The 14,738-nt window shown below is 38.9% G+C and overlaps 1 protein-coding gene across 5 annotated transcripts in view; it reads left to right on the plus strand.

The window, feature by feature from the left end:
• The first annotated feature begins 8,021 nt into the window (after positions 1-8,021).
• The window catches only part of NUP153 (nucleoporin 153), a 92,825-nt gene continuing 86,108 nt past the window's right edge, over positions 8,022-14,738 (plus strand). For all 5 annotated transcript variants that reach the window (XM_037843183.1, XM_037843184.1, XM_037843186.1 and 2 more), the window contains exon 1: positions 8,022-8,590. In XM_037843183.1, the coding sequence (XP_037699111.1) occupies positions 8,486-8,590 (105 nt within the window). In that variant the 5' untranslated portion in view covers positions 8,022-8,485. The remainder of the gene's footprint in view (positions 8,591-14,738) is intronic.

A 14,738-nucleotide genomic window follows, 5' to 3' on the forward strand; every position in this document is an offset into this window, starting at 1 on the left:
TCAAGGTTTTCTGACCAAGTAAGGGAAAAAGAGGTTTAATTTTTACTAATTTACAGCAGTTAAGTGATGGCTTGGACTACATTGTAGCCGGTGGAAGCTATTTGTTGCTTGACTCAGGTCTCTGCTATGATGTTTTAATTCTATGCATCATATACATGGTGGAGCCTAACCTTCATGTGTAGAGGATACTTAGCTGTGGATGGTGTGGTTAAGTAGGTTTTACTGAGTGTCTGCAGAGTTGCCTTTTGTTTGTTTGGCAATCCTGGCTATATAAAATTGAATGAAGAAAGGTACAACTCACTTGTATTTGCTTTGGAAAATATACAAAGAGTTGTTTTTTTTTAAGACCCATATTTTTGGTCTTTCATGATATCCTACAGTCTTTATAATGAATGGACTCAAACAACGTGAGCTATGTTGAATCCATAAAACCATCTTGTTAAGTAACCGAACTATTTGGTTAATTGTTCTGTTAAAATCAACTCTGATAATAGAGGATAAGGGTGTACTAAATCCAGATATTTGTTTTAGGAAATAGTCTAGTTTCCTTTGAAAACCAGAGGCTAATGAAAAATTTTAAAAAAGAATGCTTAATTTCATGTTTTCTCACTTTGTCTGTGATAAAGGTGGAATGTGCCAAATGACAAATAAGAGGAAAGGAACTACAAGCTGTATAAGCTGCTGGTTCATCAGTTCTTACTTAAATTGTGATTGCTGCAGAGAAGGAACAGGGATTCCTAGGCCTGCTCTTGGTTGAAACTTTGGTTACTTCATCCTTTTGCCTGCATGCATAAGTGAATAGACAGGTTTCTCTTTGGCCTAGAGGAGGAGAGAGGTATGTAAGCATTTTAAACATCAGTTTTCGTTTATTGAATTTCACAATTGACTAGGACTTCCTTTTGTAGAAGTCAAAAAGAACTCTAGGTATGCTGTGGAAAGATTGCTCTTGATAAGCAACTTCAGGGAGACTTTATACCAAAGGATCCATTGATATTATCAAATTTAAGTTTTCCGAAAGTGATTTTCGGAGAAAGCACTGTATCTGAATATGGTTTTGGCTTCATGGTATTTATTGGAGAGGTTAAGCTCCTAGCAGTGGGTTTCCATTTGCTTTTATTATTTGTCAGGTAGAAAGTTGCTCTCATTCCTGCCCCTACAGTTAAGAAAAGTGAAGCCTGTGGATTTTACTCCATTGTCTGACCTCTTATTTAGCATTATAGACATTAGAAGTTTATCCAGTTCCAAGAATATTCCCTCCTATAATGCTTGTTTGCTTTTCTGCCATAAAAAAATGATTATGTGAAAACTTCAGAAAGAAAAAAAGTAGCAATTCTAAAGAAGTAGACTGTGACTTCTTCCCAGTGCTATCCTAGTGGATTATAAATTTGTTTACTCTACATACATGGTTTTTTTTGTTTCTCCTGAGCTAATGCTAGAAGAAAATCTGTACGAGAAGGATATTTGAGAATTAGAAAAGTATAGTAATTAAGTATATGTCATAAAAATCACTAATATTTAGTTACAGAATCTTAATATTTCAGATCTGCTTCATAAGCTTTGGTGACCTGGTTAATTTTTTAAATAGCACTTCTCACATATAATATGCACCCGGGTCACCTGGGACTCTTATTAAAATGTAGATTCTGATTGAGTAGGCCTGCGGTAGGCCAATGATGCTTTAGTCTAACAGGCTCCCAGGGGATGCCAATATTGGCTGGCCAGTAAGTAGTTAGGGGCTGAAAGATAGTGTTTATTTAAACTGGATAGTATGTGCTTTTCTTGGGGGTAAGGGTGGGTTGGGGAGCATTATGTGTACATTGGGGTAGTACATTGGGGTATTAATTAGCTAGAGTCTGATGAATTTGAATATTCTTTAAAAGTGATTTAAAAAAATCAGAGCTTGCTATTCAGTGTTAGCACATTGAGTTAGCATTCTGAGTTTGGTAAACATTATAGATTTTAACACAGCTTGCAACCCGATTGATGAGTTCAGTTTTCTATTGCAACTGATGAATTATATTTTTTAAGAAACCACAATTAAATTAAACTAAGTCTATGGATTTGTTGTATGGGATGGGTCAATAGCTTATGTTTAGAAAACCCCGATCAGCTGGAGTTTTTAGATGAAGTATTATTGTATGTAATGCAATAATACAGTAAACCTTAAGAGAATTCAATAAAATGGTAGCATATAATGTACTCTGTCGGCAGAGATTGTTTTACTGTTTTGTACACTGACATATACTAAATGCTCATATAGAAATCGCCATACAGTAGGTTCTCAATAAGTAGTTGTTTTTTAATGATGATTCATTGACTGTTTTAAACATTAGGATGAAACTACCTTTCCTGCATTTGGTTATTATGTCATACAAAAACACTGAATTTCCAGTCAAGATTAATGACTTTAAAATATGCCCTAAGTATAATGGAATGTATATAAACACATATATTGCAAAGCCTAAGATATACTGCTGTATGTAGTAAGAATGAGGACAAAACTTCTATGGCATATTGGAATCAAGTGATACCTGTAGCTAATCAAAATTTGATTATATTAATTAATTCTTTTTGTCTTAAATATGACTTAACTCCCCAAAGAGAGAGAACACAGTATGTTAGTGAAAGTGCAAGATTTACATCTTTAAATATTTTCCCACTGCTATGATCCTTCTCCCTCTAAAATACAATCAGTCAAAAAAAACCCAATAACTTTCTAGAATCCCAGCCCCGCTTTGGTCTGCTCTATTCTCATTGAATTTCCAGTTGCGATTGAAACATAAAACAGAATGGAGGGTTAATGTTTAATTGGTACAGAATTTCTGTGAGGGGTGATGGATGGTGGTGATTATACATTGTGAATGTAATTAAAACCACTGAATTATATAGCTGAATTTGGTTAAAAGGGGAAATTTTAGGTTGTGTATATGTTACCAGGAGAAAAATTTTTAAAGAAATAGAAATATTTTAAACCCCACTGACTTCAAGTTATTTTTCTATATAATGGAATACTTGGCAAGAGCTATCATGTGAAAATGCTGATGGAAGGGAGATCTACCTAAAGGTACTCTCGAAAAAATAACCTGCTCCAGTAGACAGCATAGCAGATATCTCTTTTTTGCGTTGGTTAGGTAAATAAATAAAACTTTCAAACTTCTTGTAATTATTGCCTTTAAATATTCTTCTGGCCAGAATTCTCCTACCTTTTGAAGAATATATGAAGCTATTTTTCAACCCAGGTTGAGCTTAGACTAAATCATATTCCATTTGTAATTAGTGGATGTTCCTTATCTGTTAAAGAAAGGTCAGCAGCCTCTCTATCTGCTCACTTATAATTGGCAGGTGACAACCCTACATATGGGGAAAAACAAAGAAGTTTCTTGGGGGAAAGGAATTCTAGTAGTAAATAGGCCTTTCATAAATAGAGATGTCTCCCAGAGACCATCTGTTTTAGCAAAAAAAACTAGGTCCAGGTTTAAGAAAAGTGAAGTTGGTCTAATCTTGTTTTTCAACCTGGTTACTGAAAAGGGATTCCCATCCTTCAGCTTTTTGTGTTCTGCCACTTGGTCCAAATAAAATAGCTGTTAGTTTTCTCCTTATCCTTTACAATATTCTTTTGTTTCTATGCTGCATGTGGAATTCTACTGACTTTCTTAACTTGGCTTCTTTCTGAGATTTGGAGGCCTGAAGTACAACATCCCTTACACCCAAAAAGCCCTGCTGGTGTACTCTTCACTCCCGTCCTACAGCATACCCTCATGACTGTGCCAAGATGGAAGGATTCCCTGCATCCTCAGGTGATCCCAAGCTAGCTATTTGAGTCTGGTTTTCTCAATGGCTATCACATTACACAGTTAGGCAAATGTCTATTATGTGGTAAGGCAGGACCAGGTTCTAAACATTTTATTCAATGTGGAGGCCAACAGAGAGATGTTTCTAAAGAATGGAGCTCTCAACTGAACTGGAAATAACATATTTTCAAAGAAAAAAATGTTATAAGGGGTAGGCAGGTGTTTTAGTTTCCTAGGCTGCTCAAAGAAAATACCACGAAATAGGTCGTTAAACAATGGGAATTTATTCACTCACGGTTTTGAGGCCAGGAAAATGTTCAAATCAAGGCATTCTCAGGGTGATGCTTTCTTCCTGAAGACCAGCTGCTGGTGATCCTTGGCTCCTTTGCTACATGGCCAGGCAAATGGTGGTGTCTGCTGGTCTCTCCCTTCTCTTTTGGGTTCCGTTTCAGCTTCTCCTTCCATGGCTTTCTTTCTTTCTCTCTGTCTAAATTTCATTCTCTTATGAAGGACTCCAGTAATAGGATTAAGAGCCATCCTGAATGAGGTAGTTCACATCTTAAATGAAGTAGCCTCATCAAAAGGTCCTGCCTACAATATGTTCACACCCACAGGAATGGATTAGATTTAAGAAAATGATTTTCTGGGGTATGTACAGCTTCAAACCGTCACAGTGGGTTCCTAAATTGTCTACAAAAATGGCATAGTGATGGCAAAGTCAAGAGTAAGGGCTTTAGGATAAGGAATAAGGAAATCATTTCAAATATCATCTCTGCGACTCATTAGCCCTACAAATTTTTTTATCTCCTTAGTGCCTCAGTTTCCTCATCTGCAAAATGAGGATAATAATTCCTCTCAGGATTGCTAGGATAATGTGAGAATCTCTATACAACACTATGATAGGGATTTGCTCATGATGCTCATTTGCTTCACCACAAATACTAAATAAATTCAAGAAATATTAATTTGTTACACAGGTTAGAAAAGGAATACATTCAGGTTAGGAAAGGTTAGATAAACCAGTTTAGCTGTATTCATCATAGCATATTTATTACAATTTAAAAAATGGAGGCAATTGGCATTTGTAATAATTGGATATCGATTGGGTAAATAAGCTATAGTATATAGAATGTGGTTGCTGTATGTTCTCGGTGCTGCGAATAGAGCTGTGGGCAGAAAATCCTTATCCTCTTGGAGCTTAAAATCTAGGGGGAGGGAGGTGGAATGAGTTTCTATTAAAATATACTCAAGGAAACAACCCAAAATTAAAGAGCATTTCTCAGAGTCATCCCAATGTTGTCTAGGCCTAAAGACTGATGGGAATAGAAGTTGCTAATGGAAGAAGGAGGACCAAAAACAAACAAACAAAAAAACCCAAAACTAAAAACAATTCATAGTACAAAATTTATATATGTAACTTATGATTCTATAATATATGAATAGTAATATCTCATAAGATTTTTAAGGTATTAAATTCTGTCACCTGTATAAAGTGCTTAATTATAAGTGTGAAGTAATAAAGTATTCTCTTCCTCAAAACTTGTTAATTCCTGACAAGGCTGGAAGGGTTTCAAGAACCCCTATTACTGTATTACTGTACCCCGGCATTTTAGATGTGGTTTTTTTTCCAATTTATATGTAGTATCTTTTAGGGAAATATTCAGTGATTTTTCATATGTTTGAATGCTGTCAGATTCTTAAGGCAATTTGCCTCAAAGTTTTACAATTAGAATAATTTATTATAACTTATTCTACGCCTAGTAATTCCTAACTTAAGTATGAGATGTATTCCATGAGTTGGTGATTTGGAACTCTAGATTACATTTCAGCACAGAAACAATGTTAATTTAGAATTCCAAATCCTGCACACAAAGTTACTTCATCCCTTAATGAAGCTGATACTATTCCAGGGTAAAACTGGGCAGTGGGAAGTTTTGAATGCAGCTTTCCCCCACCCCTTATTCTTTCTCTGCTCTCAAGCTACCTGGTAAAGCTTTTAATAACTCAGTCACATAAATGTGGGGCTACTGCATTATTGTTCCTTCAAATATTGTTTTAGTCTAAAAGAATAAAATAAATATGAAATAGGGTATGCAATAGAGAACAAGGCTGAGGGGGTATGTGGATTTCTCCACAGCTCCTCAAATCCCACCAACCCTCTGACGTTTTCTCTGTTTGGCCCAGCTATTTTGCACATCCCTTCCTTTGAAAGCTTGAATGTGGAAAGTTGTCCCACAGGTCCAGTGATAGCCTCTGACAAAGGCGAAAGGGATGAATTTTGAGCTCCAGCCAGGCCACTGTCATGTGCTGGAAATTTTGAGTCTGGTGGGGTGAAAGGGGAAAATGGGATGTGGATACAGTTCAATCTCCTATATATGTAGCCCAGTTAGAGATTCAGGTACAGAGCCTCTCTGAGTTAGCTTATCCGGATTTACTTTACTCTTGTTTGTCAAACACCTAGCTAAGGTTTACCAAAGAACTAGACCAGTTTAGGAGAAGAAAAGCGCCTGAGAGAAACAATTGTACTTAAAAAGGTTGAGGTGCTTCAGGTGGGAGAGCAAGCATACCTAGAGAGTCTAGAGGGGAGTTAGCTGTGGAAGGGGGCAAGAAGGCAGGAGAAGGGAGCAGAAAAGGAAGTAGATTATTTGTTTTTCATATTTGGCAAATTTTTATACTCTTGGTAATTTTGGTCACAGGTGCCACTGAAAGCCATTTTTGCTTTGTAAGCCTATGCCTGGTACAGCCTAGTTCCTTTAGGAGCTGAAAGGTACTACAATTTCAAAGGTACTGTAAGTTTTCTTTCCCATTTTCACTTACATGATTTATAAAATGATATGAATTGCAGAGCTTGGTGGTGGAGATTGTATAAAAATCATGGAGCTAATTATCTGTATCTAACAACTTGGCTGATATTAGAATGCTTTCTCTATTAAGTTTTTACGAGCTAGGTATTATACACATATACATTCTTTCACCAGAACTACAGCCCTTTTGAGGCAAATAATCATTGTTTGCAGATGAGGAAATTGAAGCTTTGAGAGAGAATCAGTAACTTCCCCGAGGTTACATGGCTAGTTTATAGTACATTTGTAATTTGTAGTAGGTTTCAAACTGAGTCTATTTGATTTCAAAAACAATTGTCTCAAAATGGAACATTAAACCTATATTTTTTCACAACAGATTGTTCTCGCTAGTCATTTGGCTGCTTGCCTCAACTCTTATAGAAAAGTTTGATTTTAGCCCTGCTTTTGACTGCTCAGTTGTGTCGTTGAACGTGCCACCTAAATTCTCTGTCTTGTCTGTTGAATAAAGCTGGACACGTGAGCATCAAGACGTTTCTAACGGTCAACTCCTGAAATCTCTACACTTGTGTGGATTAGATCTTTGGGACCAACTCATTCACTCTCCTAAATATAATGCCTTTCTATTGGGAGCAAATTTTGTATACTTTTATTGCTGAGAATATACCATTTATCTCTACTGTGAGCCCCCCACGTAGTTAATAGCTACCATTTATTGCATTTCTTCTTTTTCCGTTAATATACTAAGTGCTCTACATAGATGGTCTCATCAACTTCTTACAACAGCTGTATAAGTTCCCATTTTATAGAGGAGAAAGCTAAGACTCAGGTTTTGATTTAGCCAGGGTCAAACAGCCAGACCATGGCGTAGCCAGAATTCCAACCCTTGTTTGACAACAAAGCCCTTATACGTGTAATGGGGCATTAATGAAGCTGTATATATTTTCTAATTCTGCTTTAGGCCTAAGGATCATGGGTATTGCTTTTTCAACCACAGGTTTTTATTTATTTTTTCTTTTTGTAAGATATCATTAAGTTCCAGTCTTTCATTTTACTTTCTGCCCGTTTAACTGATGGGGTTCGAGAAATAGTGTGGAAAGGAGGTTAGTTTTTATATAAATCTCTCTCCAGAGTCTTAAGTTTACAACCCATCCAAAGGCAGGAAACGGACCCCCTCGCTTTGTGCCCTTGCTGCGCTGCATTGATCCTCTTCCCCCTCCTTCCTTTCCGAGAACCCGCGTTCTTCCGCTGAACTACGATTCCCAGCGTGTCGCGCGGCCGAGAGCGCGGGCTTAACCATCCCTTCATTCCTCCTGGCCTATCACCCAGTTGCAGCGTGATGATGCACTGGCGTCGGGCGGTGACGAGTGACGGCGTTCTGGCTCGCCACCGCGGCGGCGGCCTTCGCGGCGGCCGCGGCTGCAGCGACGACGGCGGCAGCGGGGCGGGCTTTACGCGCAGAGGGGAGGGGTAGGCGGGCGGCGCCGGCGGCTTCAGCTGCGGCAGCGAAGGCTAAGGCGACTGAAGAAGAATCCCCACCGGCCGGCGGTCGAGTTAGGCCTCAGCAGCGTCCGGAGCCGCTCGCGCTGCCCTCCACAAGAGATCTCCATAGAGACCGTGACATACACAGAGGCGGGGGTCTGCGGGAGGCTGCCGGACCGGAGCCAGCTCCTCGGTCTCTGCCGCCGCCACCCCCTCCCCCTCTGCCAGCGCGCACCCTAGCTCCGCTCCTCTTCGCAACCCCGCAGTCCCTGGTGTGCTTGTGCCCCACCGTGTGGGCATTGCGGGCGGACATTTGGGCCGGGGCGGGTGGGGAGGGGCTCTAAGGCCGCCGCCGCTGCCTCTCCCGCCCCCCTTACCCGCCCCGGAGCGGGAAGCGGCGGAGTCTCCGCCATGGCCTCCGGAGCCGGAGGAATAGGGGGCGGCGGCAAGATCCGGACGCGGCGTTGCCACCAGGGGCCAATTAAGCCTTACACGCAGGGGCGACAGCAGCACCAGGTATGGGACTCCGACGCCGCGATGGCCTAGCGGGGTCGGGGAATCGGCGGGAGGGAACGGGGCTTTGCGGGGTCGCGGCTCCTCACACATGGAGCGGACGGGGGTGCCGGAGGAAGGCCCCAGCGAGGCGGCGGGAGCACAGGCCCCTAGGGTGGCGACGGGAAGTGGGTTGAGACAGGCCCGGCCCTGCGGCGCACACGTGCGGCTCGGGCCGCCTCTCCCCAACCCTCTGGGCCAGGGGCTTCCCCGGGCTTGTGCTGGGCGGGAAAGGAAATTCTGGGCCCACGATGCTTGCGTTTCCTTGTCTTTTTGGCGGGGATCGGGGGTTTGTGAGTTTTTCTCACGTTCTCTTGGGGGAGAAAGGAAAAGATGTTGCCGGAGGCCTTTACGCTTGCTGTCTGTTTTCTAGTCTCCCGCGTTTCAGTGTGTGGCGGGAGGGGTCTGCCCTGAGGAATCTGCCTCCTGGGCACATGGGGAGAGGTGGCTGGGGGCGCTGTTACCTGGAAAACAGAATGACTTAGACTCATCCAGTTCATTAATTCTGTTTTCCTCGCCCGTATCTCTCCTCGCTCTGAGAGCTCTGGCTAAGAGATTTTTATCTTAACCTTTTTATAGTCACCTTGGCACTGGGGCATTTTGAAAGTCCCTCTCAACCCTTACGTCTTTTCTCCTTTGCGTGACAACCCCCCTTTTCTATTTTTTCCCCCTTTTTATTTTAGAGGCTAGAGTTGGCCATTCTCCACAGTTTGACCAGGACGCCAGTACTGATCTCATGCACAAAATATTTTAATATTATGGAGTGTATTCTGGAAGTTTAGGTACTTTTGACGCTCCAGGAATGTTGGTGGTCTTATAATTTAACCACCGTGTGTACTCGTGGGTGATTGAAATTATGAAAAGGACTTTAACTTAATTACAAATAAGATATTTGATTCTAGTCAAGTTCCGTTTTAAAATGTTATTTGTACGGGGGGTGGAGTAGGAAAATGTTAAAAATCTATTTTAATAAAGCCACTTATAAAACTCAGTGATAGTAAAGTGGGAAGTGTGTACCTTGTACTTGTTAAAAACCAAAGTATAGGAAAAGAGTAAGTTATTGTTACATGCTATTAAAGGTAGACTTCTAAGATTGCTTTATTCTGGATGATAATGAATATTGAATACTACTAACATATTCTTTGGTTGTGATGCTAAATTGTATCATTAAAACCAACAGCTATAGTTAACAGTAATATTTTAATATTCTTCCATGATTTGTAACAAAGGTACCACACCAATGCTGTGTTAGTAATAGGGGAGTATAAGAGTTCTGGGTTTTGCTTTTAGGAGCAGTGACAGTGTTCTAAAATTGATGGTGGTGATGAAAGCACAACTCTAATTTTGCTGAGAGCTACTGATTGTACACGTTGGATGGATTGTATAGTGTGTGAATAAAACTGCTTTTAAAAAAACCCAATAGATTTTATAAGTAAAGATTTGAGAGAAATTTTTAATACTTTTTTTATTGTGAAATTTAACGTATATACAGAACATATACAGAATCATACTATCAAATTATGATTTAACAAGTAGTTAGCAAATTTCAAAGAATGTTATGGGCTATAGTTGCATGATTTCAGTTACTTTCTTATTGCGATACACAACATATATGCAGAAAGATGATAACCATCAAAGCACAATCCAATGAGTTGCCATATAGGTAAACTAGCTATTCGTTAAATTGCACCCCAAAATCTATCACCCCTCTGCACATATCCTGTATTTCACAATAAGGAAATAACTAAAACTGTGGCACTGCCACCCATACCATTCTTTGAAATTACCTCTATTCACCTTTCTTATGTTAATATAGAGAAATTTTTGAGCAGTGAAAATTGAGATTTATACATTAAGTAGTTTTCTGCTTACTATTACATCCCTCCAGGTTTTCCCTAAATATTTACAGAAAGTGCCTGGTTCTCAGGTTTCTTTGTGAGGAACAGGAGTACTTAGCGGAAGTACTTGCTGATTCTAAGATTAGAACTCAGGTCACAAGCCTGACCATTTAACCTAAGTCTTTTTTGTAGAATGGAAGTTAGACACACAAGTTCTGTTTCTCTTGAGGAATGAATGTCTTTGAGTGTTTTCTTAGATCTCTTTAAAAGAAAATTACTATATATGTATGTATGTAAAGAATTGTTTTGATTACAGATCAACGGATGGTCTGGACAAAGTTTAAAAGGGAGTTAATATACTGGAGGTTGCAGAAGTTGTATTACTATTTTTGTGTTTTTTTTTTTTTTTCCCCTCCAAACAGCAGAAATCTATTGTCTCACAATTCTGGTCACAGTTTATTTATTTTTTTAAATTCAGTTTTATTGAGATATAGTCACATACCATACAGTCATCCATGGTGTACAATCAGCTGTTCACACTACCATCTTATAGTTGTGCATTCATTACCCAAATCTATTTTTGAACATTTTCCTTACACCAGAAAGAATCAGAATAAGAATAAAAAATAAAAATAAAAAAAAGAACACCCAAATTATCCCTCCATCCCACCCTATTTTTCATTTAGGTTTTGTCCCCATTTTTCTACTCATCCATCCATACACTGGATAAAGGGAGTGCGATCCACAGGATTTTCACAATCACACTGTCACCCCTTGTAAGCTACATTGTTATACAATTGTCTTCAAGATTCAAGGCTACTGGATTGGAGTTTAGTAGTTTCAGGTATTCACTTCTAGCTATTCCAATACAATAAAACCTAAAAAGTGTTCTGTATAGTGTGTAAGAATGTCCACCAGAGTGACCTCTCGACTCCACTTGAAATCTCTCAGCAATGGAAGCTTTATTTTGTTTCATTTTGCATCCCCCTTTTGGTCAAGAAGATGTTCTCAATCCCATGATGCCGGGTCTAGATTCATCCCCGGAAGTCATATCCTGCGTTGCCAGGGAGATTTACATCCCTGGGAGTCAGGTCCCACGTATGGGGGAGGGCAGCGAGATCACCTGCCAAGGTGGTTTAGTTAGAGAGAGAGGGCCACATCTGAGCAACAGAGAGGCACTCAGGGGGAGACAGTTTATTTTTAAATGAATCCTAACTTCAGGGACATGATGCTTGAACACCATAACATACCTATGGATCCAAATCAGCTTAGAGCTGATAGGATTTCAGGCTGTGTGGTTTTAAGTTTCAGATCTTGATAACTTATTATCCTTATCTGAAATGCTCTTGGCTTCTTGCCCCAGTTTAATTGTAAAAGAAAATACGTTTTAGCTTTTGATTTGTCATTAAAACTGGGGGTTTCTTGTGCAAGACTGTGCATGTTTTAATATTTGCAGAAACTGCTGAAGAGAAGTATTTAGATATATATACAATAATACTCTCCTCTTTAATTTATCTAACAATAAGGGCTTTTCTTTAGTCCTTGCTGAAACTTCTGTGGACTGCCTGCTTGCTGTCTTCTGTCCTCGGCTGTCAACTGGATGTTTTGCAGCAGCTGCTGAGTCATCATGAATAGCAAGGAGCTTCATGACATGGCATGTTTTATACTTAAGTTATTGGATTAAGTGTTCAAGGTTCCTGGTCAAAAACTGAAGTTTTTGGTTGTGTAGTAGAGAGCTGGAACAAGAATGAGAGGTCTTGGCAGTGTTAGTTAATGGATGTTTGCCATTGCCTGTCTTGCCAAGGAGCTTGCCACAGTCAGGCAGTACCTCAGACTTTTGCATGTATTCAATTGACTTGTAATTTCCTGTTTTCACTTCTGGTTGTGCTCTTCTGGGAAATACCTAAAGTTTAGTGTTTTCTGCTTTTAACTTCTAATCTTTAAAATGTCATATTGCTTGAAGTTGTAGAAACAAAAATCCATTGTCTTGGTCAACTAACTGAAGAATAGTAATGCTTAAGAATTGTAGAAGCAAAAGTGAAGAGCAGCCTTGAACAATGTAAGTTGATCATTTTCACTGGCCTCCCCCATCTCAACCCCTTAGCCTAGCTGCATTTAAGAAATGGTGCCCTTTTTCTACTTGGGTGAACAGACCACTAAAGAGGATGTGGTTAGCTTTTGTCACCTGTTTAGTCTCCTTTCCCATTTCCTTTTTGTGCAAACTTGTCAGGCCCAGAAAATCAGCTCTGTGGAGAGGTCAAGATGCTTTTTTTTAATAGCCATCACACAAAACTTTCAGCCAGTGGGCAAACCTGAATCTTCATTCTTGAAGAATCTACTGCCACCTCCTGGTGAGAGGGAATTACTTATTTCTCTCCTTTTTTGGGAAATGTGCTTCAGAAATCTGGCTTCTGGTTTGGAGTTAAGGGAATCCATTTATTTTATCCTCCTAGATGCAGTTTGTGTACTGCAAGTCAATTCCTGCATTTAGCTACTTATAAAAAAGGGAAACCAACAGTTAGAGCAGGGATCAACAAACTTTTTCTTTAAAAGGCTAGATAGTGAGTATTTTAGGCTCTGCCACTTGTGGTCTCTGCATATGATGCTTTGACCCAAACTATCAAGTTCTGCCTAGTATCTGATGGCTAAAAAGTGCTCTTATTTTTTAAAAAGGAGATTTAGATGTTGAATAGTTATTAACTCATTCTAGAAAGCCACTAAGTAGTTTTGACTTTTTTTGTCTTTTCCTTTGCATTAAATATTTAATATCAGTGGAGATAGAAACGGAGGTAGACGACAGGAAAATAGTATACTATAATAGTGTACTATGATGGAGTCATATTGTCTGGATTTGAATCCCTGTTCTGTGTTACTTAAATTCTTTGCTTAATTTACTCATCTGCAAGGGTTAAATGACATAAGTAAAGCACCAAGAACAGGGCCTGGCATATATAGTAAGGACTCATTTCACATTGTTATAATTAAACAGGACTGTTTGATTTAAACATCTTTAAATTGTCTTTGGACTTCCCCTGCTTCTTAGTAAAGGTTTTTTCTTTTATATACTGAAGTTCAGTCCTTTATAGGCACATCTTGGAGCTAAAGACTGTTTACTGTGTGATGAGGCCAAATCTTTAAACTATTCCTACTTTCTAAAGTACTTACTTATTTTTAAAGTATTTTCTTCATAGAAATGCCAGTCATTTAAGTGGACAGGGAAAAAAATCCAACAATTAAATTGTATCATGCAAAGTAGGTTTTTGTTTGTGATGAGAGGCCTTTTGTTACCAATTTTTCTGAGATAACTGATGTAAAAAAAGTCCAGATATTGTCTCAGTTTCCTCAAAAGACCCCTGATGAGGCAGGTATTTATTAGTTTGAAGTAAAATGAAAGCTTTGGTCTCAGGTCACTAACTTAAACCATTTTTAATCCCTAGTTTTCAAACAATATGTAATAAAAGGGTGACATAGAGAACTTTGAGTGGGTTAAACTGCTTTGGACTTTTATTGGGTATCCTGTTGCTAGTTGGAAAGGTTTTTTAGGGACTCCTTTTCTTTTCCTTGTTTGATCACTGTTAATTATCTATTAAGAAGACTGATAAAGAATATATAACTAGATACACTAAGTCAGATCACCTGGTAGAAAGGTTTGAAAGAGGTTGAAATTTTTGGCCAATTGTAGATTCTTACTTGAGCTGGGATTATTTTTATGTTCATGTTTTTGGCATGTTTTCTTGAAGTTGAGAAGAGAAATGGGAAGTATTATGGACTTGGACTGGTTGGATAGGGAAAGCTTGGCTGTTGAATGACTTTATCTTGTATCTAATAAAATAAGGCAAGTATCTTGGATTTGGAGGTCAAATTCAGATTATTGAAATTAGCTTCAATGTAACGACATTAGAATTTGAATACGTGATTACTTTCTTCCCTTATGGAAATAATTGAATATTAAAGTTATATTAGAGATGTATTACTAAAATAAGTGATGTTAGTGTGGATATGTTTTTAAAAACTGGGAATAACTGAATGATTAGAATAATATCTAGGTTATGACTATTTAGCGTTTTTTTATAATTAGATATTCATTGTCTTAGGTAGAGTCCTGTGTACTTAGTCCTCATTTTTCTTCACTTAGGGTTGGAGGGAGCAAGAAAGAAAACTGATTAGGCAAAGTAATAATTCTTTCAAAAAATAATTCTTTCAAAAAAGTTTGGAAAGGAGATGTCAGTGACATGAGAGATGAGTAGGTATGAGGGAGTGCGCAGAACTCCGGG

The sequence above is a fragment of the Choloepus didactylus genome, chromosome 7, assembly GCF_015220235.1.
Source record: "Choloepus didactylus isolate mChoDid1 chromosome 7, mChoDid1.pri, whole genome shotgun sequence".
In the NCBI taxonomy this organism is placed as follows: Eukaryota; Metazoa; Chordata; class Mammalia; order Pilosa; family Megalonychidae; genus Choloepus; species Choloepus didactylus.